This window comes from Coloeus monedula, assembly GCF_965178545.1.
Source record: "Coloeus monedula genome assembly, chromosome: 26".
Taxonomy (NCBI): domain Eukaryota; kingdom Metazoa; phylum Chordata; class Aves; order Passeriformes; family Corvidae; genus Coloeus; species Coloeus monedula.
Window position 1 is genome coordinate 4,524,135 of NC_138806.1, and position 26,356 is coordinate 4,550,490.

Below are 26,356 nucleotides of genomic sequence, written 5' to 3' on the forward strand. Positions count from 1 at the left end.
CCGGTGCGGGGGGCGGCGGGGCGGGCGGCGGGCGCACAACAGCCCGCACCGGGCGGCGGCGCGGCACGGCTCGGCGCGGCTCTGCTCCGGGAGGCTCACGGGGCCGGGACAGGATGGCGGCCCCCGAGGCCGGCAGCACAGGTCAGTGCCCCGCCGGAGCCCCCCCACTCCCGGGACCACCGTGAGGGCACCGGCACCGGCAGCGGTCCCCAGCACCGGAGCGGATCGGGGGGCAGCGCCCCGGGACCGCGGCGAGGGGCTGTGCGCTGAGACCGCGAGTTGGAGGGGTCCGGACACTGGGACCGAGGGGTCCCGCACGCCCGACCGGGCAGGATGCACACCGGGACCGCGTCCCGGAACGGGGCTCCGTCCCACCGGGACCGGGGGGTCCTGCAGAGCGGGGTAAGGCTCGGACAGCGGGGCCGGGGTGTCCCCGGGAGGAGGGTAGGGAGGGCTGCGCGCCGGTACCGGGTGTCTTGCACACCGGGGCGACGTGAACACCAGCACCGGGGTGCTCCGGTGGTCGGGACAGAAGGGATGGAGACCGGGACCGGGGTGTCCCGAACGCCGGGGTGTGCTGGACGCGGGGGTAGGAAGGTTGAGAACAGGGATCGGTGTTCCGGGGTGTCCCGGGCAGCGGGACCGACGGGGAGAGCGGCGGGACCCGGGTGTCCCGGAGACCGGGACCGAGGATTCCCGAACGCTGGAGAGTGCTGGACGCAGGGGTAGGAAGAGTGAGAACCGGGATTATTGTCTGATGGGCAGGGGCACCGGAGGGAAGTGAAGTGGGTCCGGCGCAGCGGGTACCGGGGTGTCCCAAGAACCGGCACCGCAGGGCAGCGCACAGGGATTGGTGTGTCCCTGTCGGCGGGACCGGTCAGGGTGACCGGAGGAGAACGCGGCGGGTCCAGGGTGTCCTATGAGCGGCACCGGGGCCACGGGGACCGGGCAACCCGTGGACGGCCGAGGCGGTGCCGCGCGTGTCGGGGCTCCCCGCGCACCGGGAGGGACCGGGGGGGGACCGGAGGCGGTGCCCCCCCCCTCCCCCGTGACCCCCCCCCGCACGTGTCCCCCTCCCCACCGCTGCCACGTGCGGAGTTTGTTTTCCCCGCAGCCCCGCCCCGCCCCCTCCCATTGGTCGGCACATGACATCAGCGATGACGTCACGCACGGAACTGGGGACGCCGCCGTTCATTGGGGGGGGCCCTGTCTCCGGGGCAACGAGAAGGGGCGGGGCGGAGCCTCTGACCAATCAGCAGGAAGGGGGCGTGGTAACGCGTGAAGGGGCGGGGTCGAGGGGGGCCACGTGCGGCTGGAGCACGTGGGGCGGCGGCGTGAGGCCGCCTGAGCTTGGGGGGGGCTGCTGGGAGACTGTTTGGGGGGGTTCCCTCTGTTTTGGGGTCAAGAAAGGTTCCCTCGCTCTTGGGCAAGCCCTTGGGGGCATCCCCGCACCCCAAACCCCAGAATGGTTGTCCCGAGGCTTTGGGGTGTGGAGATCCCCCCCCATTATTTTGGTTTCTCAACAGCGAGGGTCCCCAGGATCAGCTGCCCTGGAGATGGGACCCACTGTCCCCAATTCAGTGACCCCCTTTGGAGGTGGTTTAGTGAGGGGGGATGGTGACAAGCTGGCTCTGGCGCGTGGCATCTGTGCCAGCGGCACCGTGTGAGGCGGGAGACACATGGCCCTGGTGATCCCGTGTGTCCCCGACATCACCATCCACGTGTCCCAGCCCGAAGCCGTGTCCCGGTGCTGCTGTCCCTGCCCCGTGAGTGGGGTGACAACGACTGCGACTTCGGCCAGAGGCCACGCGTGTGTCCCCCCCCCCACGCTGCTCCCCACTCTCGGGGGTCCTCACGCAGCTCCTCAGTCCTGCAGTGGGGATGTATCCCCCCAGTTGGGGGTGCTGCGCTGGGAGCATCCCGGTGCCATGGGGGGCTGCACTGGGAGCACCCCAGTGCTGTGGGGAGCTGCGCCATCGGGGGCTGCGCCGTGGGGCTGCCCCGGGAGCTGTGGGGCGGGAGCCCGCCTGTGCTGCAGGCACGGAGCCAGGAACGGCAGGAGTAACTCCTGTGACCTCCTGATTTCACCTCTCCGGAGAGTTCCCAGCCTACATTCCTCCTGCAGGCAATTCCGGGGTGCCCTGCCCGTGTCCCCAGCCGGCACGCACCCGGATAAACCCGGCTGTCCCCGTCCCACGTGGGGCCGTCGCCCGTGGCGGCCGGTGGGTGCGGTGCCTGACTCAGGGTGGGCGGCACACGTGCGGCGCAGCGGGATATCCATGGATCCGGGATGCATCCGGGGTGCTTCCCTGGAGACCCCACCCCGCGTGGGGATGCGATTCCCTTCTGGGGGGCTTCCCCACCCCCCCACGCTGGGAGAGGCTGAGCCTGGTGTAGCTCAGTACATGAGTGGCCCATGGATCCGGGATGAATCCGGGATGCTTCCCTGTGGATCCCACCCCACCCGGGGCTGCAGTCTTCCACCGAGGGGTTTCCCCCTCCTCAGCTGGGAGAGGCTGAGCCTGGCACAGCTCAGTGCATGTGTGGCTCCGCGGGATGTCCGTGGATCCAGATTGCCAATGGATTTGGGGTGCTTCCCGGGGGATCCCTCCCACCTCCGTGAGTCAGGGGAGGCTGAGCCCGGCACAGCTCGGTGCATGAGTGGTCCGTTCTCTCTGCAGGTGGGGTGATCAGCTACGTGGGCTCCAGCGGCGCCTCTCCCACTCGCACCAGCCCCGTGTCCCTGTGCAGCGACAGCTCCAACGGCAGCTCCCAGTCGGGCTCGCAGCCCTTCCCCACGTACTTCCCACCGTCGCCCACCGGATCCCTCCAGGATTCCCGCGCCTATGGCGGAGCCACGCTGGCCCCCCATGAGGACGGCTCCCCTTCCTCCTCCTCCTCATCCTCCTCCTCCACCTCCTCTTCCTCGTACGGCTCCTCGGTGAATTTCCCCGGGGTGCAGCCGGTCCCCGCAGACGAGCGGCGCCGCAGCTCACCAAGCAAAACCGGCAGCACTGTCACGAGTGAGTGGGGCTCGTGGGGAGGTGGCGGGTGGTCCCCCCACCCCGCGGCACACACCCCTGGACCCCGCTGACCCTGTCCCCCCGCAGAGCTCAACGGGATGGTGCTGCTCTGCAAGGTCTGCGGGGATGTCGCCTCCGGCTTCCACTACGGCGTCCACGCCTGCGAGGGCTGCAAGGTATCGGGATGGGGCCGGGGATGGCGGACGGAGCTCCTGTCACACTGTGGGGACCCCAAGTGATTCCCCCCGCCTTGCCCCGCAGGGCTTCTTCCGCCGCAGCATCCAGCAGAACATCCAGTACAAGAAGTGCCTCAAGAATGAGAACTGCTCTATCGTCCGCATCAACCGCAACCGCTGCCAGCAGTGCCGCTTCAAGAAGTGCCTGCTGGTCGGCATGTCCCGTGACGGTGAGCTCGGAGGGACCCTCATGACATCCCGAGCTGGGGATTCCCTCTGGGGGTGGGATTCCCCATGCCCTGGCTGCTCGTCCCTTCCCGAGATGCATCCAGGGCTGTACGTCCCGTCGGGAGCTGGGTACCCCTGCCTGTGCTGGCTGCTGTGCCTGTCCCATGGATGTGTCCCCACTTCCTGGGATCCCCCCCCATCTGTGGGGCTGTGTGTCCCTAGTCCCAGGACTAGGTCCCCCCGTGCCCAGAGCTGCATGTCCCCTCCCGGGATGGGTCCCCCATGGCCAGGGCTGTGCATCCCCACCCACGCAGGGTCCCCCCAACATCGAGGCTATATGTCCCTTCCTTGGATGTGTCCCCCCCCCCCATGCTCAGGTCTCTACATCCCCTCCCAGAATCTGTCCTCCCATATTCAGGGCTCTATGTCCCCTCCAGGACTTGATCTCCCCATTTTTAAGGCTGCATGTCCCCTCCCGGGATGGGTTCCTCCCGTGCTCAGGGCTGTGCATCCCCTCCAAGCCAGGGGGAGGGACACAGCCGTGCTCCCGTCAGCCCCTGGCCCCTCATGGTGCAGGTCTGGGGGGGGGGATCACCGTGCCTGCTGCCACCGATGTCCGCCCTAACGCTGGTGTCCCCCCTCAGCCGTGCGCTTCGGGCGCATCCCCAAGCGGGAGAAGCAGCGGATGCTGGCGGAGATGCAGAGCGCCATGGGCGGCATGGCCAACGCCCCACCGCCGATGCCGGGGCCCGGCGAGGGTCCCGCCGCGGGCGGGGGCCGCGCGCCGCCCCCCGGCCCCCCGCCGCTCGCCCCCCCGGCCTGCTTCTCCCAGTTCCCCCAGCAGCTGACGCCCCCGCGCTCGCCCAGCCCCGGGGGGGCCACCGAGGACGTCATCGCGCAGGTGGCCAAGGCCCATAAGGAGATCTTCATCTACGCGCACGACAAGCTGGGACCCCCCCCCGCCTGCGACAGCGGTCTCCTGCGCTGGGACGCGCCCCCCGCCTGGGCCCCCGGCCCCCCCGAGCCCCGGCTCTGCCCTGCCGCCTACCCCGAGCCCCCGGCCCCGCGGGGGTGCCCCTGGCCCCGCGGCCCCAAGGACGTCCTGCCGGTGAGCGCCCGGGGGCTCCCGCTCCCCCTGGGTATTTTTAGCCGCTAATCGCACTAATCCCCTCGTGGGTGCCCCCCCTTCCCGTGGCGGCAGGGCCGGGGGAGCCCCGCAGAGCCCGGGGGAGCCCCCGGTGCCCGCTGACCCCTGGTCACCCGCAGGCGTGCCCCATGAACAGCCACGTGCCCGGCCGCAGCGGGCGCTCCGTGCAGGAGATCTGGGAGGATTTCTCCCTCAGCTTCACCCCCGCCGTCCGCGAGGTTGTCGAGTTCGCCAAGCACATTCCCGGCTTCCAGGCACTCTCACAGCATGACCAGGTCACCCTGCTCAAGGCTGGCACCTTTGAGGTACGTCCTGGAATGGCGAGGGCTCGATGGAGGGCATGGTGCCCCATGGCATTGCATGGTACCCCATAGACTGACAGGATGCGCCAATGGCATTGCCTGGTGCCCCACGGCATTGCATGGTACTCCATGGACTGGCATGGAGCCCCAAAGAATGGGAACAAGGGCCCTGAACGTGGCAGGAGTCCCATGGCATTGTAGTACCCCACGTTTGGGAGCCAGGGACCATGGAACATGGTACTGCATGGTGCTCCACGGTGCCCATGGCATTGCCTGGTGCCTCACATCACTGCAATGCCCCATATTTGGGATCTGTGGCACAGAACACAGTGTCCCTGTCATGGCACGGTGCCCTGTGCACTGGCATGGAGCCCTGCAGCACTGCAGTGCTCCACACACAGGAGTTGTGGATGCAGCACAGTGCTCCTGGCATTATATAGCGCCCCACGGCACTGCAGTGCCACACTTTTAGGAGCTGTGGCATGGAGCACGATGCCCCTAGCATGGCGTGGTACCCCACATTTGGGAAACACGGACTGGCACAAAGCCTCACGGGACTGCCTGGTGTCCCATGATATTGTAATGCCCCACATTTGGGAGCCGTGGCATGAAACACAGTGCCCCTGGCATCACACAGTGCTCATGGTATGGTACTCCACATCTGGTAGCCACAGCATGTATCACGGAGCCCATGGCATTGTCTGGTGCCCCATGGCACAGCAGTGCCCCACATTTGGGAGCCGTGGCATGGAGATGGACGTGCCTGGCACGAAGCGCAGTGCCCGTGGCGCAGCCTGGTGCCCTGTCCCATATCCTGCCCCCCACCCACAGGTGCTGATGGTTCGTTTCGCGTCGCTGTTCGACGTGAAGGAGCAGACGGTGACGTTCATGAGCCGCACACGGTACGGACTGGAGGAGCTGTGGGCCATGGGCATGGGAGACCTGCTTGGGGCCATGTTCGACTTCAGCGAGAAGCTCAGCGCCCTCGAGCTCAGTGACGAGGAGCTGGGGCTCTTCACTGCTGTCGTCCTTGTCTCGGCAGGTGGGCACGGGATTCGGGGGGTTTTGGTGGGAGATTGAGGGGTTTGGGACTGGGATCAGGGGGTTCGTGGGGTGTTTGGGGCATTCGGGGGTGGGACTGGGGTGATTCTGGGGTGGCATTGAGGTGATACCGGGGCACTCCAGGAGGTTCAGTGAGGGGATTAGAGCGGGATCAGATGCTGAGGTGGGATCAGGGGATTTTGGGGGTAGAACTAGGGTGTGTCCTCCCCTGCTACTGACCCCCTGTCCCCCACAGACCGCTCGGGCATGGAGGACACAGCATCAGTGGAGCAGCTGCAGGAGACGCTGCTGCGGGCCCTGCGCGCCCTTGTGCTGAAGACGCGCCCGGCTGAGACCTCGCGCTTCACCAAACTGCTGCTGAAGCTGCCGGACCTGCGCACCCTCAACAACCTCCACTCCGAGAAGCTGCTCTCCTTCCGCATCGACGCCCAGTAGTGCCCCCCGGGCCCCCCCCGCGCACCCCTGTACATACACCACAGCGGGGAGACACACAGACTCCCCCCTCCCGGGGCAGTACTGACCCCGTGGCGCCCACTGGACTCGCAGGGATTCACCCCAAGGTGGGCGCCAGGATGCTGGGACCCCCCACCCCAAATTGGGCGCCGCCCCCACGGCTCCGCTGGCAGCGCCGGGGGGTCCCCTCGCCCTGACCCCCCCGTTCTGGTGGCCGGGGGTGGGACGCAGAGGCCGGATCCAGCCGCGCTGGGGGGTGGGTCTGGGGGGGGGGGGTGGTTTGGTTGGTTGTTTTTTTTTTTTCATCATATATTTATTACATAAATATATAGTAAAATAGACCAGCAACAATTACCATAAAAATATCTTTCTTTAAAATCCTGACCAAAACACAAAAGGGTTTAAAATCGCACGTCACAGACTGTGATTGTCACGGGGGCTCCGCGGCCCCCCCGGCCCGCGCCCCTACATTCAGCGACGCCGGCCGCGGCCCCCCCGGCACCCTGCATAGTGGGGGACCCCGCGTGGGGCGCGCCGAGCCGAGCCGGGCCGTGCCGGGGCTGTGCTGGGCCAGGTGCCGGCCGGGCTCGACGCCCGCGGGCAGGGGCAGCTCCGGGAGCCATGAGGTATGTGCTTGGGGGGGGGACGGGGGGCGCGGGGACGGGGGGACGCGGGGCGGGGGTGGCCCGGGGGAGGTGGCGCAGGGGTGGGGGGCACCGGTGTGGCCCCCCGGGACCGACGCTGGATGCTGGACGTGCGATGGCGACGCGAGACGGAGACGCGGGGACGGCCCGGGGGGGGGGGGGGGGGGGGCGCTGGGGGAGTGCAGGGTGGGGGGCGTGCGGGGGGCAGCGGGTGGGGGGGGCCGGGCTGAGCCCCCCACCCCGGGACAAGCTGCCCCAGGGCCCCGTGTGGCCGCTCGTGGGGGGGGGTCACGGGGGCTGATTAAGACACGTCCCGCGACGGCGCTGCCGTGTCGCGACGGGAGCGCGCGGCGACACACGGCGTGTGCGCGGGGACACGCGGGCAGCGCGGGGCCGTGGCATCACCGGCACCGCAACGACATGGCACGGCCACGGCACCGGCACGGCACCGGCACCGGCACGGGGCACGGCACCGCGCCGGCATTGCACCAACAGGAGTTGCCATGGCACGGCCACGGCACCGGCATTGCACCGACGTGCCTTGCACTGGCACGGCATGGCACAGCCACGGCGCTGGCACGAGAGCAGCACGCGTGGCCACAGCACCGGCACGGCCATGGGCACCAACATGGCACGGCCACGGCACCGGCACGGCCACGGCACCACTGGGCTTGGGGGGCATCACCCGGGTGCCGCAGCCCCGCCCGTGGCCCGAAGGCACGTGTTGGGGCCGGTGCTGCCAGGGGTGGGGGGCGAACCCCCGAGCCCTGCGCCCCCCCAGTGCGGGCGTTAGTGTTGGGCTCCTACCGCAGCGCCCGCAGCCGGTGCTGCCGGGAGCCCCCGAGCCGGGCACACGGGTGGGGGTTTAAGACATTTTGCACCAAGGTCAAATCCGGCGCTGGTATTTGGGGCTGGGGGCAGGCACCCCCACCCAGGGCACCCCAGGGTGCCACGGCCCCGCTGTGCCCCCCAACCCAGCTGCAGGGGGTCTGGCGGGGCCCCCCGACACGACCCCCATGTTTGGGGGGGTCTGGGGTGTGGGGGGAGCCCAGCCCGGCCCCCTGTGCCTGTGGGGGGACGTGTCTGGTGTTGGGATTTTCTGCTTTTAAACGACCCGTAAAAAGATTTTTTTTTTAATTACAAAAATTATATATTTTATATATATTTATATATATATATATATATATATATATTAGCTTAGGTGGGCCCGGCCTGCCTTGCCGGCCCCCCCCCGGCCCGCACCCCCCCTCGGCCTCCGCCTGAGGTAAGAAAAAATTCACAAACCTAAATTTGGGGGGGGGGGGGGTTAAAAAGGTGATAAAACCATTCCCGGGTGCCCCCTCACAGCTGTACCCCCTCCCCCCAAGCCCCCTGTGGGACCCCCCTGCCGGCTCCCGCCTCAGCCCGGCCCCCCCGGGAGCATTGGGGGGCGGTTGGGGGGTGCAGCCCCCCGAAGTGCTGCTGCCGGGGGGCCGGGGCAGTAGTGCAGTGGGGGGTCCTGGGGGGGCACCCGCTGCCACCCCGCCAGCGCCTCCGGGGCCTTTGCAACTCCTGACGGACACGACAAAACCCACGAGGATGAGGGGAAAAACAGCAAAAAAAAAAAAGGACAACGGAAAAATTGGGGGGGGGTTTGGGGGGGGGAGTGGCCCCCCCAGCGTCCTGCAGCGCCCACCATCCGCGGCGCTTGGCACAAAATCGTCTCCTCTCAGCTCAAAAAAAGACAAGAGAACCCCCAAAACCCCAAATCTGGCCCCGAATTTGGGGATAAGGGGGGGAACACAGGGAGGTCACCCCAGCCGGGGCAGACCCAGCGGGCTGGGGGGGTCCTCCAGCCCTGCACCCCGATGGGCTGGGGTCTCCCTCGCCACCGCTGTGCCTCCCGTGCCCCCACCCTGCTGTGGGGGGGGGTCCTGGCCCCCACCTTGCTATGGGGGGGTCCTGGCCTCACCCCACTATGGGGGATGGGGGTCCCAGCCCCTGCTCTGCTATGGAGGGGGGGTCCTGGCCCCCACCCCAGCCCCCCAAATTGCTGCCCGGCCAAAAGTGCATATGGCCACAGCCCCCCCGGCCGGGGCAGCCTCTCCCTGTGCAGCCCAGAGCCCCCTCCTCTCCTCCCTGCTCTTCCTCCTCCTCCTCCTCCTCTTCCTCCTCCTCCTCCTCCTTCCAAAGTGCAGTTAGTTTAATATTTTAGCCTCTCAGGGAGGGAAATAAATGCTTAAAAAATAATAATCTACGAAGAGAAGGACAATAAAGGGAACGCTCGACCGTCGGGGCCCTTCCCTGTGCAAACAAACAAAATTCGTCAAGTCCTGGGGCGGGGGGGGGTGGCTGTTGGGGGGCACAGCAGGACCCCCACCCTGGGCGCAGCATCCCCTTGTCCTTACAGGGGGATGAGAAAGATTTGGGGGGGGCCAGAGCGGGGTTGGGGGGGCACAGGGTGGGGGGTGTCAGCCCTACACCTCCTGGTCCTCGAAGACCTCGAGGAAGAGGGGGGGGAAGAGCTCGGTGGGACACTCCACCTTCATGTGCAGGAAGCGGCTGGCGTGGCAGGCGCCGATCATCCGCAGATCCGTCACCTTCATCAGCAGCTTGGGCCAGAAGTGGGGAATGTTGTGTTTGCGGTAGTTGATGTAGTGCTCAAAGGCCAGCAGATACGTCTCCTGGCACTTCTCGATCTTCTCCACGCAGATCAGCCCCGTCCGGTCTGCGGGAATCAGGGAATCATCAGGCGATCGTGGAATCATGGAAGGGTTTGGGTGGGAAGGGACCTTAAAGCTCACTCAGTTCCACCCCCCTGCCATGGGCAGGGACACCTTCCACTATCCCAGGGTGCTCCAAGCCCTGTCCAACCTGGCCTTGGACACTTCCAGGGATCCAGGGGCAGCCACAGCTTCTCTGGGCAGCCTGTGCCAGGGCCTAAGCACCCTCACAGGGAGGAATTTCTTCCCAATACCCCATCACAATCTCCCCTTTTCAGTTTAAACCTCTCTTTGTTGTCCTGGCACTCTCTGCCCATGGAAGAGTCCCTCTCCCAATACGACACCTGCAGGGATTCTCCCTCCCCCAGGGCTGAGTGTCCCACACACCCCACAGACCCACGTCAGCCTGGCAGGGGGCCCCAGGGCACCAAGGGGACCTGTGCTCCTGGGTACCAGGGATTGGGGTGCCCACCTCATGCTCCTGGGACCCCTCCCAGCCTGGCACAGCTGCCTGAAGCTCTGGGAATCGGGGTGCCCACTCCAAACCCCCCCAAAATCCAGGGGGGGCATGGTTTCCCACCCAACACACCCTGCAGATGTTGCAGGGCTCTGGCATCAGGGTGCCCACCCAACACACCCCCAAGACAGTCAGGACTCTGGGCACTGGGGTGCCCACCCAATGCACCTCCACATGCTGGGGGTTGTGGGCAAGGGGGTGCCAACACAACAATCCCCGTGCACAGCCTCTGGGCATGGGGTGCCCTCCCAATTTCCTCTGAAGCTGCTGGGGATCTCTGGCATCAGGGTGCCCACCCAACACCTCCCCAGGACAGTGAGAACTCTGGGCATTGGGGTGCCCACCCAACATCCAACCCTGATTCCTCTGGCATGGGGTACCCACCCCATTCCCCCACTACTGGTGTGCACACACACCTGAGGACATGAGCAGCACGGCCTGGAGCAGGGCCACCTCGGTGTCATCCAGATTGAAGGCAGAGAGGGACTTGCCCAGGTCGAAGATGGCATCGGAGACGACGCCGAGGCCGCCGTTCTTGAGCTGCTCGCGCTTCACTGCCATCTCCCCGCTCAGCGTCAGCGTCTCGCTCTCGGGGTCGTAGCGCACGGCCGCCCGCAGCGACATGATCTCCATGCAGCACCCCTTCAGCAGGATGATCTGGTCCTCGCAAGGCAGCTGGGGGGGCACGGGGGCAGTTTTGGGGGGGGTTGGTGTGACTCAGGTCCTGGGCAGACCATCCCAGAGCCCCCCAAACTCCCTGGCCCGCTGTTACCTCTGAAAACATGGGCAGTTTTTTGGCAAAGTCGACCACGCGGGTGATGGCCGGGGTGATGATTTTTGTAAACTCGCTGAACGCCTCCAGGTCGACTTTGTCCCCGTCGGGCATGGAGGCCATGGGGGACTGGCCGATGTCCTCAGGCTGCGGGGGACATGGTGGTGTTGGGGGGGTGTGATGTCACCATGTGCCACCCCCATGGTGGCATTGGGGAGTGTGGTGTGGCCGTGTCACCCCTGGGACCCCCACAGCAGATGGGTCATTGGGGGGGTGTGGTGTGACTGTGTCCCCCATAGTGGACAGTGGGGTTTGGGGGTGCAGTGTGACCGTGTCCCACTCTGGGACCCCCACGGTGGGCAGTGGCAGGGGGTGCAGTGTGACCCTGTCCCCCCTCCCTGAGACACCCCGGGGGGCGTGATGTGACCCTGCCCCCCCTCTGGGGCTTCCATGTCACCGGGGAACACTTGTGGCAGGGCCGGTGCAGCAGCCAGGAGAGGGAGCTGCGTGACAGGGACAGTGACAGGGCCAATGGCAGGGCTGGGGCCACCCGCGGGCACAGCTGTCCCCTTCGGTCACTGCTCACCCCTGAACCCTTTAGGGGTGACCAGCTCAAGGACACTGGGCAATGTCCCAGCCCCCCTCGACTGCCCAAGGACACCAGTGACATCCCAAACCCTGGCACTGCCACCATGTGTGTGCTGAGTGTGCGAGTGCTCAGCAGATCCCGGCTGGGGCTGGAGGCCAGGGTGGGGGACCGAGATGGTGACAGAGTCCCTCCACTGCATCCACTCACCAGGAATTTCCGTTTCTGCTTCCAGTGGCTGCCCTGGGCATTGGTGCTGCGGTGGGCTTCTGTCACAACGTGGATCAGCTCCCACTCCTCGGCGCTGGGGTTGGGGCGATGCTGCAGGGACTTGATCATCTCCTCCTTCCGCCGCCGCTCCCGGTTCTCCTCGATCAGCTTCCGCTTGGCTACCCGCTTCGAGTCATCCAGCACCACTGCCGGACCCCCAGCATCAGCCAGGATCCCCCCACATCAGCCAGGACCCCCCTATCCCTGCATCCCACAGCTGCAGCATAGCACCCCATGGTGACCCCCCCCAGCCTCCTCCTGTGGCTGCTCTGGGCACCCCAAATTGCCCCATAGCACCAGGACCCCAACCCACCTCTCAAAAGCCCCCCACTATCATCTGGGATGCCCCCAGTCAGCTAGGACCCCCCATTCATGCATTCCACCCCACTGCTGCATCACATACCAGCCCGGCCCTGCAGCTGCTCCGGGTACCCCAGTGTGCCCCAGGGTGTCGGGACCCCCCACACCCCCAACTCACGGTCCATGGCCATGCCCACGGAGATGCACTTCTTGAAGCGGCAGAGCTGGCACTGGTTGCGGGTGATCTTGTCGATGACACAGCACCCATCGTACTTGCAGGAGTAGGTGGGGTGCAGGTTCTTCTGGATGGTCCGACGGAAAAATCCCTGGGGAGGGCGTGGGGGGGTGACCAGTGAGCGCTGCTGAGCCCCCCTGAGCTCCCCAAGCCCCCGGCCCCAACTCACCTTGCAGCCCTCGCAGGTGATGCAGCGGTAGTGGTAGCCGGTGGCCTTGTCCCCGCACACCACGCACTGTTCATCTTTGTCCAGGTAACTAGGGATGTACCCTGTGGGGACCCCCAGGTCAGGGACCCCCAGGGCACCCCGGAGCAGGGACCCCACCAGTGGGGACTCATGGGGTGCTCCATGACAGGGACCCTCAGGGCACCCCAAGTCAGGGACTCCTGGAGCACCCTGTAGCAGGGACCCTCCCACACACCCCACATCAGGGATCCCCCAGGAACCCTGAGTCAGGGACCACCTTGCATGCCTCACATCAGGGACCCTTGGCACATGCAGCATCAGGGACGCCCCACACACCCCATGCCAGGGACCCCCAGTAAGCCCTCCCCTCCCTGTGCCTCAGTTTCCCCTCTGTCTGCACCCACTGTCTGCCCCACCACTACCCCTGCCCCGGCACGGGAAGGGTTAACGCTGGGGGTGTGTGGGGGGTGCCTGAGCCCCCTGCACCAATAAAGCCCCCATTATCCCATTATCTGGCCGGGGACCGGCAGCGGGGGGGTCCCTGTCCCCCTGGCACACAAAGACCCACTGTCCCTGTCATTGTCCGGGGTCCCCCTGCCTGGCAGGCCGGGGACCAGCCCCCCGCCAGTCTCCCCAGCCTCCCCACCACCGACTGCTCAGGGAAACTGAGGCACAGATCATCCGTGATGCATTGGGTGGTCCCCAGCACCCCGGGCCCCTCATGCTCCTCCCAGGAGCCCACCCTCGTGTTTTGGGGGGGCTGGAAGTGGGGATCCCCGAAGGGTGGGAGGGATGGGAAAGGGACTGGATGCCTGGGTCCCCCCTGCACGGAGCACCCGTACTTCAGGGGAGTGTCCCCAGCACCCCAGGACCGCCACACCCACCCGGGATCCCACAAACCCAGGCGTGGGCACCCCTCGAGCCCACTCTGGCGCTCCGCAGGTGCTGGGTGCGGGGGTCCCCGGGTGCTCCCTCCCTCCGGGAGCGGGGCGGGTGCAGGGGATGGGCGGGAGCCGGACGCTCGGGTTCCCCCCTGGCCCCCCCGTCGGGTCCCGCCGGCGCCGGCCGCTCCCCGCCGGGGAATGGGGCAGGGCGGGGGGCAGCGCCCGTGGGCCCCCCTTATCGTCCACCCCAGGGCGCTGCCGCCCCGATGGCACCGCCCCGACCCACGGGGCGCCGAGGGGGACGTGGGGGACTGGGACCCCCGCAGACCCTGCAGGGATGTGGGGTACAGGGGGGGCATGGGAGTGGGGTATCCACGGGACTCTGGGGTGCCTGGGGGACATGGGGACCTCGGGGTGTCCGCCAGGGACATAGGGAGTCCGTGGGACCCTGGCAATGACCCTGGAGTTCCTGGGGTGCTCACAGGGGATAAGGGGTGTCCGTGGGAACTCCAGGGGACCCGGTCGAGACATGGGGTGTCCGTGGGACCCTGGGGTACCTGCACGGACACAGGAATCCTGGGGTGACCATGGGGGACAAAGGATGTCCATTGACTTTGGGGGACCCACGTGACACATGGGGTGGCCAGGGGACCCTGGCAAGGACTTGGGGCCCCCAGGGTGCCTGCCAGGGACATGGGGTGTCTGTGGCACCCTGGCTTGTCTGAAGAGACTTGGGGACCCCAAGATGTCCACAAAGAACATGGGGGGTATCCAGGGGTCCGTGGTAAGGACTTGGGGCCCCTGCAGTGCTCACCAGGGACACGGGGTGCCTGCAGAACCCGGCGAGCACGTGAGATACTCGGGGGACCCGGGGGTGCCCAGCAGGGCCATGGGGTGCCCGGGGGGGTTCGGGGGGTGCCGCGGGTCCCCGTACCTGACATGCTGCTCTTCACCAAACATTGGCTGCTCTTTCTTTTGCGCTTCCCATCCAGCCACCTGCGGGAGGGGGGGTGACAGGCTGAGACGGTGCCCATGGATTCCCGCTGCCCCCCCAAACTTCCAACAGCCCCCCGAAACCCCTCTCGAACCCCCTTCTCTGCAGGGAAATGAGCAGCCCCCACGCGGGGGTCCCAGCGCGGCGATGTCACAGGTGGGGTCCAGCCCTGGGGTGCGGAATGGGGGGGTAGGAGAGGGCCCTGGGGACCCCCCCCACCCAGAACACCCCAGCCGGGACCCCCCTCCCTCCGGGACACGGCACCGCCCTGGGGGGGCTGGGACCGGGCGGAGGGGGGGGAGGGAGGGGAAGGGAAAGGGTGGCGGGTGGGGGAGGGGAAGGAAAAGGGTGGGGGGTGGGGGAGGGGCGGGGGAAGGGTGGGGGAGGGGCGGGTGGGGGAGGGGCTCATTCACAGTCAAAGACAAAATGTCCTTTTGGCTGAGCGGGGAAGTGACGTCATCGGGGCTCAGCCAATGGCGGGCGGCGGGGGTCCGCGCGCGCCCGTCCCCGCGGGGGGGGGGCCCGAGGCCGCGGGGATCGGCACCTGCGGGGGGGGGGAGCCCCGGGGACCCCCCACCCCCAGGGCCACTCCAGCCCAAGGTGACCCCGGGCCGCCACCCCCCACCGGGGGCCCGAAATAGCCGTGGGAGGGGTGGGGGGGTGAGGGGAGGGGGCGGCTGGGAGAGGCACGAGTGGGGGGGACACCATGGCGGGGCACGAGTGGGGACATGTGGGCGTGGGGACACAGGGACACCTGGGCATGGACTTAGCCGGTGACATGTGGGGGGCAGGGGGACACGCAGGACATGGGCACGTGTGGGGATACCCAGAACGTGACATAGGGACACTTGGGGACATGTGGGGTACAGTGGGGCTGGGGGACACCTGGGGTACGGGGATGTACAGGACATGGGGACACCCAGGTTCGGAACATGAGTGGGGACACACGGGGTGGTCGGGGACATGGGCACAGGGACAAAAGGGACACCCAGGACACAGGGACACATACACAACCACACAGGGACACATGGGACACAAGGCACGAGGACACAAGTGACACAAGGGACACAGCAGGCACAGGGACACAGCAGGCACAGGGACACAAAGGACACAGTGGGCACTGGGACACGGGGACACACACGGCATTCGGACACAGAGGGCACAGCCAGGTATGGGCCACACAGGGATGTGCTGGGACACGCCAGGCGTGGTGCCACACGTGTCCCCCGCATGTCCCCGTGCTGGGGTGGGGACTCACCGGGTGTCCTCTGGCTCCGACAGCGGGTCCAGGGTGCTGGGCTTCTGTTCCATTCACCGCAATTCCATCAAGGAGCGCTCAGCACCGACCGAGGGGGCTCCGGCGCCACGCGGGGGCCACGGCGGGGGGGCCACGGCTGGGGAGCCACGGCGGGGGGCTACGCCGCGCACCCCATGGTGCCCCTCAGTGCTCAGCACCACGCAGCATCCCGGGCTGGACCCTGCGGGACAGGGGGGTCAGCCCAGACCAGCCGTGGGGGACACAGAGGGGACACCCAGGGAGGGGTGTGAAGCCATAGGGGACCCCCAGGAGCTGTGGCCACGGGGGAGGGCTGGGTGTGAGCATGCAAGAACGTGTGGAGCGTGCTAGGGCGCCCAGGGCTGGGCAAGGGCACGAGGGACATGGGAGAAGACGAGTAGGGAGCAACGTGCAGGGTGTGTGCAACAGCACCGGGGCTGGGCCAGAGGGCACAGGGGTGTGAGAGTGTGCACAGGGGGGTGAGAGTTTGCACAGGGGGGTGAGAGTTTGCACAGGGGGTGAAATGCACAAGTGTGCAAGGCTGTGAGAGCATTAAGTGAGTGAAAGAGTGTGCAGGGTTGTGGAAAAACGTGCAGAGGTGTACAAGAACGTGCACAGGTGTGCAAGTGTGTGTACAGGTGTGCCACGCTGGGGGAGAGGGTGCACAGGTGTACAGAGCACGTGAGAGTGTGTGCACGGGTGTGCAAGAGCACGTCCAGGTGTGTGAGAGTGTGCACAGGTGTGCAAGGCTGTGGCAGCATGGAAGGCGTCTAAGAGTGTGCAGGGCTGTGCAAGAGCAGGCAGAGGTGTGTGCACAGGTGTGCAGGGCTGTGTGAGTGTGCACAGGTGTGGGTGGGTGTGCAAAAGCACACCCGGGGTGCAAGGCTGTGTGAGAACGTGCTCAGGGCTGTGAGTGTGCAGCAAAGCACAAGCACACACAGGGAGTTGCCCCCCCCGCTTTGGGGCAGGGCTGGGGGCCCCCCCAAGGGGTAGGGGGAGCTCGTTGGGGAGGGGGTGCAGAGGGCAGCCCCTCAGCACCCAGGGAAGCCCCTCAGATGCTGCGGCTGGGGGGCCAGGTTGAGCCCTGACGCGGTCATGGCACATTTGGACACCCCCAAATCTGGGGGTGGGTGTGACTTACGGGGAGGGGGGCGAATTACGGCGTGAGGGGTGACTTATGGGTAGGTGGCGACTTACGGGGTGGGGGGCGCCGGGGGTCCGGGCGATCCCTCCTCTGCGAGCTCTGCTGTGGCAAAGACACGTTGTGGGGGGGGGGGGTCAGGGCGCGGGCAGCACCGGGGGGCAGCCCCCGACGGGGGTGTCCCCCGTGACGGGGACACTGAAGCACGACGGCGGCAGCATCCCCCCGGCTCTTCGTGCCCACCCCGTTCCACATCCCCATGGATACCCAGCACCCATCCAGCACCCCGGTGGGATGGGGGGGCCCTGCTCACGAGTCCCCCCGTGACCCTCCGGTGACCCTCCCGGCGCGGAGGGGTGTGAGGGGCGCGGGGGGCCCTCAGCCCGCGCCGGGGGGGCCGCGGCGGGCGCGGTGCCCAGCCCCGGGCTCCTCCGCTCCGCGCGGGGACAGCAGAAAGTAGGTCACGTTTGTCTTGGCCGCCACAGAAATTCCTCCGGCGGATTTAAAACGCGGCGGACGGGGCTGGGGGCCCTCCCGACACCCCCACGCTACGGGGCGCCCCGGCCGGCTCCCCCCTTGCTGCCCCCCCCCCCCCCAAGCCGAGTACACCCCGACCAGCGAGGGGATGGGGGGCGAGGGATGCTGCACCCCTGGGTGCACAGAGCCGCACGGGGGGGGCTCGCACGACGGGTCCCACAGACCCCCTGAGGAGGGGGCGTCGCCTGCACCAGCGTCTTGAGGGAAACTGAGGCACCGCAGCGCATCCCACTAGCCGGGAGTGCACTCCCCGCCTCGGGGGGCTCATGGGGGGGCTGGGCACCCCTGCCGCAGCCTCAGGCCGGGTTTGGGGCCGGCGGTACCTATAGAGCCGGGGGCTGCAGCAAATGTTTGTTCCATATGGGAACGGCGCGCGGAGAACTTCCAAGTATAGGCACTGGCAGGGATCCAGAGCTGCGCGGCCCCCGCCGGGCACCGGCCCCCCCGCCGCCCCCCGCCCCCCTCCCCCGGGACCCCGCGCGCCGGCAGAGCCCCGACACGCTCGGTGCATGTGTGGGGCTCGGGGTGCATCGACGTCGCGGTGAAACCACTGTGGGGTGGGATATGGGGTGTCCCCAAAGCCGGTGTGCGGTGGGTGGGCTCGGCCACCCCGCCTCAGTTTCGCCACTGAGGTGGCCTGGTGGGTGCAGCCCCAAACGAGAGGCTCAGGGCTAAAGCCGGGGGGCAGCGGCGTTAGGTCGGGGTTCGCCACCCCAGCGAGACCCCAGCAACCCCCTGACACCCCCAGTATCACCAGCACCCCTGGGATCACCCGGCGGAGCCTGCGGTGCCGTTCCAGGAACCGTCACTCGAGGAATCCCGGGCGCGCTAGGGCGGCCCAGACAGACAGACACGGGAGGCGGCTCTTCTCCTCCTCCTCCTCCTCTTCCTCCTCCTCCTCCAGCGGGACACGTGTGATGAGCGCAGTCAGGTCTCAGCCCACCCTGCGCCGCCGGCACCCAAACCTGCGCGTCCCACCTGCAGCACCAGGTGCTGGGTGGGTGCTGGGTGGGAACGGGGTGGCAGCCGGCGGGAGCCCTCCCGGCGCCCCCCCAGCCCAGCCCCACGCCCAGGGGAGCGTTTCTGCTGAGTCGGGTGGTTGCAGGCGGCTGAAAACAACCCGGGGGCAAAGTCCGGGGCTGGGCCGGCGGCGGGAGCCACCTCGCCCCAGCGGGGGCACCCAGCACCCCGCTCCCCACAGACGCCACCCCCGGGGACCCCCGGAACGGGGAACCCAGACAATGGGACGCCCCTCCACACAGGCACTGACCGCCTCCGTGCAGCCGGACGTGGGTGCTGGATACCGGGGCCGCCCCACGGGGCCACTGCCGTGTCCCTGCCCCCCAGCACAGATGGGCTCCGGGGGTCCCAGCATCCCCCCCCAGCCCAGCTGCCAGCCGGGTCAGGGAGGTGAGGGCCTAAGCGCTTTAGCCACGGTGCCAATTAGTGTGATTAGTTGCGGGCTGGGGGCAGGGCAGACCCGCGGCCACTGGCCAGCGATGCCTGGCCATGCGGGCACCGGGGTAGTGTCATCATGGGCACTGCAGCATCACGGTGGGCACTGGGGCAGTGTCACAGTGGGCACTGGGGCAGCATCGTGATGGGCACCAGGGTGGTAGAGATCTGCCCCTGCCTGAAGAACCCTGGCTGTACCAGCTGGCAGGACCGTGCTGTGGGAGTGTGGCCAGGCACAGGGCACCTGCCGTACCACGGCTGGCAGCACCCGGCACGCGCCGATGCCCGTGTGTGAGGCTGTGCCAAGTGCCACACGCGTGTCTGCGTCTGGTGCTGTGCGCCCATCACACACCCAGCACACCATGCCCAGCGCCACGCGGTGCCCACTACCGTGGGCACATGTGGCAGTGGGGACAGCGTGCTGTGCCATGCTGTGCTGTGCTGTGCTGTGCCGGGAGGCTGCAGGAATCCCAGGCATGCGCAGCAGCTGGGCAGCCCGAGCAAGGGGGATGCCACGGGCCTGACATCAGGGCAGCCCACCCAGTGCCATGGGAGCCCTGCATGGTGCCCCCTCCCCACACATGTGGGGTCTGGGCTGTGCTGTGGCACAGGATGGCTAAGCCCAGGTTTGTGTCCTCCCTGTGGCTTGTGGCTCAGAGAAGCCACCACTTGTATGACAGCTGGCGGCTGCAGGGCTGGTGACCTGCCCCGACACTGACTGGGCACCCATGTGGTGTCCTCGAGCCTCCGATGGGTCCTGCATCACCACACTGGGGACCTGCACCATGACTCGACCCCAGCCTTGCAGCCCCCACGAACCCCACAGGACTCCCAATAACATTACCTCCAACCAAGGCCACACCGGCCGCTCCTTCCTGCAGTGTCTGAGCACTCAGCTGCGCCTCCGTTTCCCAACCCCACCTCAATTTCCCATCCCACCGGAGCTGCCCAGCAGAGAAAGAGCCACACTCCCATATCCCCAGCACCGTGCCCCTGTGCCAGTGCACAGGATGTGGCTCATCCCCATGTCACTGCTTCCCCAGGCCGCAAAGGTCACCCAACAGGGACCCCCGAGCACCTGGTGTGCGCTGACTGCGCCCAGTCTCAGCTCTTTGGGGTGGCTGCGGGCCCCAAGCCCCGCGGGGTGCCCCTGGCCCCAGGAGGTGTGCCGGGACGCCGGGAGCTATTCTCAGCCCTTGGCACGGCATGGGACGTTTCTAAATCGGGGGCTCCGGTTCACGTGCACGGGAACGAGGGGGGGCTCCTGGGTCCCCTCCCCCGGGGGCCCTGCTTGAAGGGGGGAGGCGGCCGCCACGAGGTGCCCAGCCTGGGCACCGACGAGGGGACATAGGGACAGCCACCGGGACACGGGAACGGGCACCGGGACACGGGAACGGGCACCGGCACACAGGAAGGGACACCGGGACAAAGCACCGAGATCGTCCGGGGGAGCCCGTCCCCCCTGAGAAGGGGACGCGAGGGACAGGTCCTCGCAGCGTTCCTGCAGTCACCCGACCCTGTCCGAGGGTCTGCAGCGCGGGGGACATCCCGAACGGCACCGCCCCGGGGGGGCCGACCCCGCTGCACCCCCCACCCGCATCCAGCCTGAGCGGGGCTCTGGGAGCGCAGCCCGCGCCCGCCTTCGCCTACACCGCATCCCCCCTTCTCCTCCTCCTCCTCTCTCCCCCCAGTCCGGAGGGGGACCCAGGCGTCCGGCCCCGCCCCCACGCACCGGCGGCTGCGCGGGGTCCGGCGGGGCCGGGGGTCCGCGGGACGGGACCCCAAGGGCGGCCCCGCCGCTGCTTCAGTCTCCGCTGCTCCGAGAATGCGCTCGCGGGGCGAGGAACGGAGCCGGAGGGTCCCGCTTCCTGCAGCCGCCGCCCGCTAGGAGGGGTCGGGGGTGCGCCCGCAGCCCCCCCGTCCCTGCTCCGCAGGGTGCGGGACACCGGGCGTGGACGGCCCGCGCTCCCTGCTCGGGGAACCCGCCCGCGGGGCGACCACGCCGCGGCCCTGCGAAGGTCACGGCTGCGGGAGGATGAGGGGTGCCGCGGGGAACCCCAACGCGAGGATCCCGCTCCGCCGGCCCGCGGGGCGCGGGGCCCGCACCATTGCGGGGGGCACACGCAGCCGCACGGCACTGCCCTGGGAAGGGGGGAACGCGCCGCGCCCCCACCCTGCACCAAGACCCCCGGGCAGGGGAGCCCCCCCAAACCGGTTCCACCGGGGTTTGCCCGCGCCCCACGGCGGCCCCAGCCCCCCTCGCGCTCCAGCGGAGCCGCGGGGGTCCCCGGTGCCATCGGAGGTCAGGCGGGGTGAGGCGCAGCCCGGCCTCCCGGTGCTGCTCCCGGTGTCGGTGCCGGTGGCAGCCCCCGGCGGGGGGGTCACGGCTGAAGGTCGCGGTCCCGGGGTGACCTTGGCCGTGGCGCCCGCCCGCCCCTGCCTCAGTTTCCCCGCATGGCACAGTGGGGACGCGCCGGAGTCCGGCTGGGACCGCATCCCTAGCCCCGGCGGCAACACCGGACCGGGGGCAGGATCCGCCCCCCCCCCCGGGGTTGGGGTGGGGTACATCCCGCGGGACCGCGGGGCGCCGTGGAGAGGGGAGCCCCCGCCACGCCCCGCGCCCCGCTCAGGGCGAAGCCCGTGGTGCGGGGCTCGAGGCCCCCCCCCCACCCCGCCGCACCGGGGACGCCCCCCCGCTGCCCCCGCCCTAACCGGGAGCGGCCGAACCGCCCCCCCCCGCCCCCCCCGCGCTCTCCTCTCGGCGCAAAAAAAAAAATGAAAAAAATATTTTAAAATTTTAAAAATAAAAAAATCGCAGCATTCCTGCCGTCCTGCGGGGTGGGTGCGGGGGAGCGGCCACAGGGGCCCCTAAAGCCCCCACGGACACCCCACGGCGCCGTCACGGCCCGGCCGTCCACGGTTCTCCCCCCCCCGCCGCGACAGGGCCACGGCCTGCCCACGGCCCGGCCCCGCGACCTGCCCACGGCGCGGCCCCGCGCCCATCACCGCAAAGCCACGCCGCGGCCCGGACCCCGCCACGCCGCCACGCCACGGCCACGGGGGGGCCGCGGGGCCGGGGGGCCACGGCTGGGGGGGGGCTGCCCCCGTGGCGTGGCGTGGCGGGCGGGGGGCAGCGCCGTGCCCCGCATGCAGCAGCGGCGGGGGTGGGGGGCGCGGTGCCCCCCCCCGCCCCCACGGGGGAACGCGGCCCCCCCGCCCCACGCCAAACGCCCGGATTTTCCAAGAAAAAAATCTTTCCCCGTGTTTTTTCCTCGCGGTTCGCGGCCCCCGAGCCCTCCGCGGGTCCCGAGCCTCCCGCTCCGATCACCCTCCACCCCCCCCCCCATTACACCCACCGAACTGCGCCCGTGCTCAGCCGGGGGGGCCCGGGGGGGCGGCGGTAAACAACCGGGGGGCGGCGGGGCCGGGGGGGCCGGCGGGGCCGCTCGGGCCGTACCTGGGGGAGACGGCGGTGGGCGCGGAGCGAAGGTGCGGGGCGCGGAGCGGGGCTCGGAGCGGCGGTGCGGGGCGCGGAGCGGAGCGGGGCGCAGCGGCGGCGGCGGCGGCGGCGGCGGACGAACGGCGCTGGCTCCTCCCTCCCCCGGCCCCGCCGCCCGCCCGCTCCGCTCCGCCGCGGCCGCAGCCCCCTCCGCCGGCCGCAGCCGCTCCCTGCACCCGCCGCGCCCGGCCCCGCGTGGGGACCCACGGGGGAGCGGCGGGGTCGGGGCGTACCGTGGGAGGGTGACCCCGGGATGGGGAGTGCAGGACACGGGGATCACGGGGTGGGGACGGTGTCCGTGGCCGGGTGCGTGATGGGAGCCCTGACGGTGCCCACGGGGATGTGGTGACAGCGACAACGAGGACGGGGGGTGGTGAGCACAGGGTGGGGGGCTGTATGCAGGGGGGGGGGAGGGCTAAGGGAGGTGCCCACGGGGGTTAGGGACTGCACCCACAGGGAGCTGGGGACGGTGCCCACAGCGTCCCCGAGATGGTGCCCGTGGTGGGGTGAAGCTGGTGCCCACAGGAGTTTGGGACGGTGCCCACGGGGAGGTAGTGACAGTGACAACGTGGATGGGGGATGGCGACCACAGCGTGGGGGGCTGTACCCAAGGGGGACCGGAGACAGTGCCCAGGGAGGCCCAGGGGGATGCCCATGGCAGGGTGGGGACGATGCCCACAGGGACTGGGAACAGCACCCACGGGGATGCTGTGACAGTGACAACCAGGTGCCCACGAGGGCAGGGGACGGCGCCCGCAGGGAGCTGGGGACGGTGCCCACGGGGATGCTGTGATAGTGACAGTGGGGACTAGAAACGCTGCCCACAGGATTTGGGGACAGCACCCAGGAGGGGTTGGGACGGTGCCCTCGCGGGGTGGCGGTGGGGTGGAGATGATGCTCATGGAGAGCTGGGACGGTGCCCACGGGGATTGGTGACAGTGCCCACGCGGCAGAGGGCAGCTCCACACCCCGTGGTGCCCAGGCCAGCACCAGGGGCGGGGCACACGCCAGGCACGGGGGTCGCACCCAGATCCGCACCGCCCCGGGCAGGATCCGGCCCCGCAGGATACCCGCACGTCGGGGGGCCCTGCCCCTGCGCCCCCCGGGGGATGTGTGGGACTGGGGAGGACGGGGGCCGTACCCCGCTGTGGGGCCGGAGCCGCAGCCGCTGTGGAGCCGGGGATGGCGGCGTGCACTGGGAGCCCAGGGGGATCACTGAGGAGGGCGCTGAGGGTCGCCCCCCGGAGCCCCCCGACCCGCCCGTGCCACCCCACCCCCTTCCCAGCAGCCCCTGCTCCCAGCCCCCCCTTTTCCCTCCAGGACTACACGTCCCGTCATGCCCGGGCTTAAAGCGGCTCTGCCGCCCCCCCACCCCCGCCCGGCGCCCTGCAGCTCGGCCCCGGGACCCCCGGCGGGTTCAGCCTGGCCGCCCCCCACCCCCCAGCCCCGTGGGTACTCCCCTCCCTGGGCTGCACAGGCGGTGGAATGACACCCGGGGGACGAGGGGGATGGGGGTCTCCAGGGCTTCCAGGAGAGGAGGGTCCCCAAGGGATGAAGGTTTCCATGGGAGGGGTGTACCCAGGGGTTGGTTTCCCATACTCGGGGTACGCAGGCAACACCCAGGGAAGGGGGATCCCCAAGGGCCAGCGGCTCTCAGGGCACGGTGTTGCTCAGAATGGGGACAACAAGGAGACAGTGCTACCCCGGGAATGGGGATGCCCAGGGGATGGTGGTTCCCAGGGATAGTGGTCCCCAGGTAATGAGAGTCCCCAGGGAATGGTGGCCCCCAGGGAATGGTGGCCCCCAGGGAATGGTGCTACCCAGAACACGGAGGAGTGTGACACCAGGGACTGCTGGTGGGTGTCCCCACAGACCCCAGTGGACCCCTGGACCTCTCACTGTCCCTGATCCCCATAGGCCTGTGGTCCTCCTAGCCCCCATTGATCCCCTGGTCCCTGTGTCACCCTGGGGCCCTCATTCGCATGGCTGGCGGTCCCAGCGTGGCGGGGCAGCAGCAGCGTGACGGTTCCCCCGTCCCTCCCCGCCTGTTCTGTACACTTTATCCTCAGCAAACACAGCGCGGCCAAGGCCCCCCGCAACCGTCTGCCCGTGATAAGGCTGTGGCCGAGCTCGCCTGCCCCCGGACCACGGGGCTCGGCCATCTCAACACCACGTCATGTCCCCAGATCCCCCCACCTGAGGCTGCCTGGCATCCCCCCATCCCAGTGGGGAAACTGAGGCAGGGCTGGAGTTTGCCTCTGGCCCCTCTGGAGCATGGACAGGCACCTCTCACACTCATCACCAGCCCCCCGTCCCCTGTGAGGCGCCCCCAGTGCCACCACAGGTCTCTCTGCACTGCCCCAGGAGGGTGGGGACCCCATGCACTGTGGCAGAGCCCCACTGGGGGGATTTGGGATTGAGAGGGGCCGTGCTGTTCTCGGGGCGCAGGCAGTCGGCCGGAACACGCTCATTAAAATTCATCCCGCTGCTCTGCGGCAGAGACACTAAATATAGCCCCAAGTCAGCAGTGGTGCCCCCCCGGACCCCCAGGAAGGGGATAACACCAGGCATCTCCATTCCCAGCATTAGACACCCCCATGGGGCAGCACCCACCACCAGCTGAGCGGTCCGGATGGCCCCATGGGGGTGTCCCCCCGCCCCAGATCAGATCCTTCACACCCCACCAAACACCAGTCACCAGCCATGTGCCCCCCAGCAGGACGCTGCACCAGAGCTCCCGGCCGTCCCTGTGACCCCGTGGGAAGGGGAAACCCCCCACGCTGGCCCCTGCTCACCCTTCGCCTGCCCCCGGCGCTGGGAACGGCCCCAGCCCCTTCCGGCCCCCCCGGCCCCAGGCCGGAGGCAGCTGTGCCGGGGCGCCCTGCCAAGGCGCCGAAGCCTCGACGCCTTCCCCCCGCCCGGCCGCCCCCGCGGCGCCCCGGGGAGCTGCGACCCCCCGAGCACACCCTGCCACCCCCCCACCATGCCAGGGCCACCACCCCCTGCCCCCAAACTCTGGGAGTGCTGTGCTGGGGGGGTGTCCAGCAGCGCTCCTCTGATCCCCTCCTGCCTGGGGACCCCCGTGGTGTTTGTTCCCCCGCCAGCTGTGGGAAGTGGCCCCCCCCCTGCACAGGAAATCCCTCCTCGTGGATAGGGCTCCCCCCGGTGGGACCCCCCCGCTGCCGGGGTCCCCCCCCCCCCGCTGCCGGGGCCCCTCGCCGGCTGGGCAGCCGCTTGCCCGCCTAATCCCGGCCCCGGCACGGGGGGATTTGCTGCGCCCCGGCCCCATGAATGATTAACCGGGGAATTAAGGGGCCGCGAAGCCCCCCTGAACAGGGCTGGGGGGTGTTGGGGGGGAAGTGGGTGACTGAGCTCCCACCCCAGCACCCTGGGGGCTTCCACCCTGCTCTTGAGCCTTGGGGAGTTCCCCTGGGGTTCTCTCCTGGGGGGTTCTGGGGGTACTGAGAGTGTCGGGGGTGCTGAGGGTTTGGGGGGGACTGGGTGTGTTGAGGCCTGAGGCTTGCAGGGTGTTCTGGGGGTGCTGGAGGTGGTGGGGGGCTACTGGGGGCATTCTGGGGGTGTTGGGGTGCTGGGAGTACTGAGGGTGTTGGGATTCTGAGGGGCTGGGGTTTGTGGGGGGCTGCCCCCCGGCCCAGCTCCCCATCCTCCTGTTGCCACGGCAACGGCTGGCACCATCCCTGGGGATATTTTTAGCTGCTGGTACTGCAGGGAGGGGGTGGGGGGCAGCCCAGGCCCATGGCTGTGACACGTGTGTGCACACGCGTGTCTGCGGCACACAGCCGTGCACACCCCTGTGTGCCCACCCCTGCACGGGTACCTGTGTGCACACCTGCCCGGGGGTGTTGGTGTTGACACGCGTGTGCAGGGACACACACACACACACACACATGCACACACACACACTCCCGCATATCCACAAGCGTGCAGACACCTGCCTGTGTCACA

The 26,356-nt window shown here is 68.7% G+C and overlaps 2 protein-coding genes across 3 annotated transcripts; one reads left to right on the forward strand and one right to left on the reverse strand.

Annotated features, from left to right (window-relative positions):
* Window positions 1-6,661, forward strand: NR1D1 (nuclear receptor subfamily 1 group D member 1). The gene is made up of 8 exons (XM_082297448.1): window positions 1-141; window positions 2,682-3,023; window positions 3,111-3,199; window positions 3,285-3,429; window positions 4,072-4,535; window positions 4,694-4,879; window positions 5,708-5,918; window positions 6,174-6,661. Exons 1-8 carry the CDS (start codon window positions 114-116, stop codon window positions 6,371-6,373), a joined length of 1,665 nt encoding a protein of 554 aa, XP_082153574.1. The 5' UTR covers window positions 1-113; the 3' UTR covers window positions 6,374-6,661.
* A 555-nt stretch (window positions 6,662-7,216) lies between these two features.
* Window positions 7,217-22,481, reverse strand: THRA (thyroid hormone receptor alpha). Of its 2 annotated transcripts, none has more exons than XM_082297450.1 (10): window positions 22,349-22,481; window positions 16,956-17,001; window positions 15,741-15,960; window positions 14,423-14,484; window positions 12,587-12,687; window positions 12,361-12,508; window positions 11,823-12,028; window positions 11,027-11,173; window positions 10,671-10,929; window positions 7,217-9,742 (listed from the first exon to the last, which is right to left on the reverse strand). In XM_082297450.1, exons 3-10 carry the CDS (start codon window positions 15,791-15,793, stop codon window positions 9,492-9,494), a joined length of 1,227 nt encoding a protein of 408 aa, XP_082153576.1. In that variant the 5' UTR covers window positions 15,794-15,960; window positions 16,956-17,001; window positions 22,349-22,481; the 3' UTR covers window positions 7,217-9,491. The 2 variants fall into 2 exon arrangements, with proteins under 2 accessions (XP_082153576.1, XP_082153577.1); XM_082297451.1 differs by having other exon boundaries at window positions 16,956-17,004; window positions 22,349-22,475.
* Between the last annotated feature and the right edge of the window lie 3,875 nt (window positions 22,482-26,356).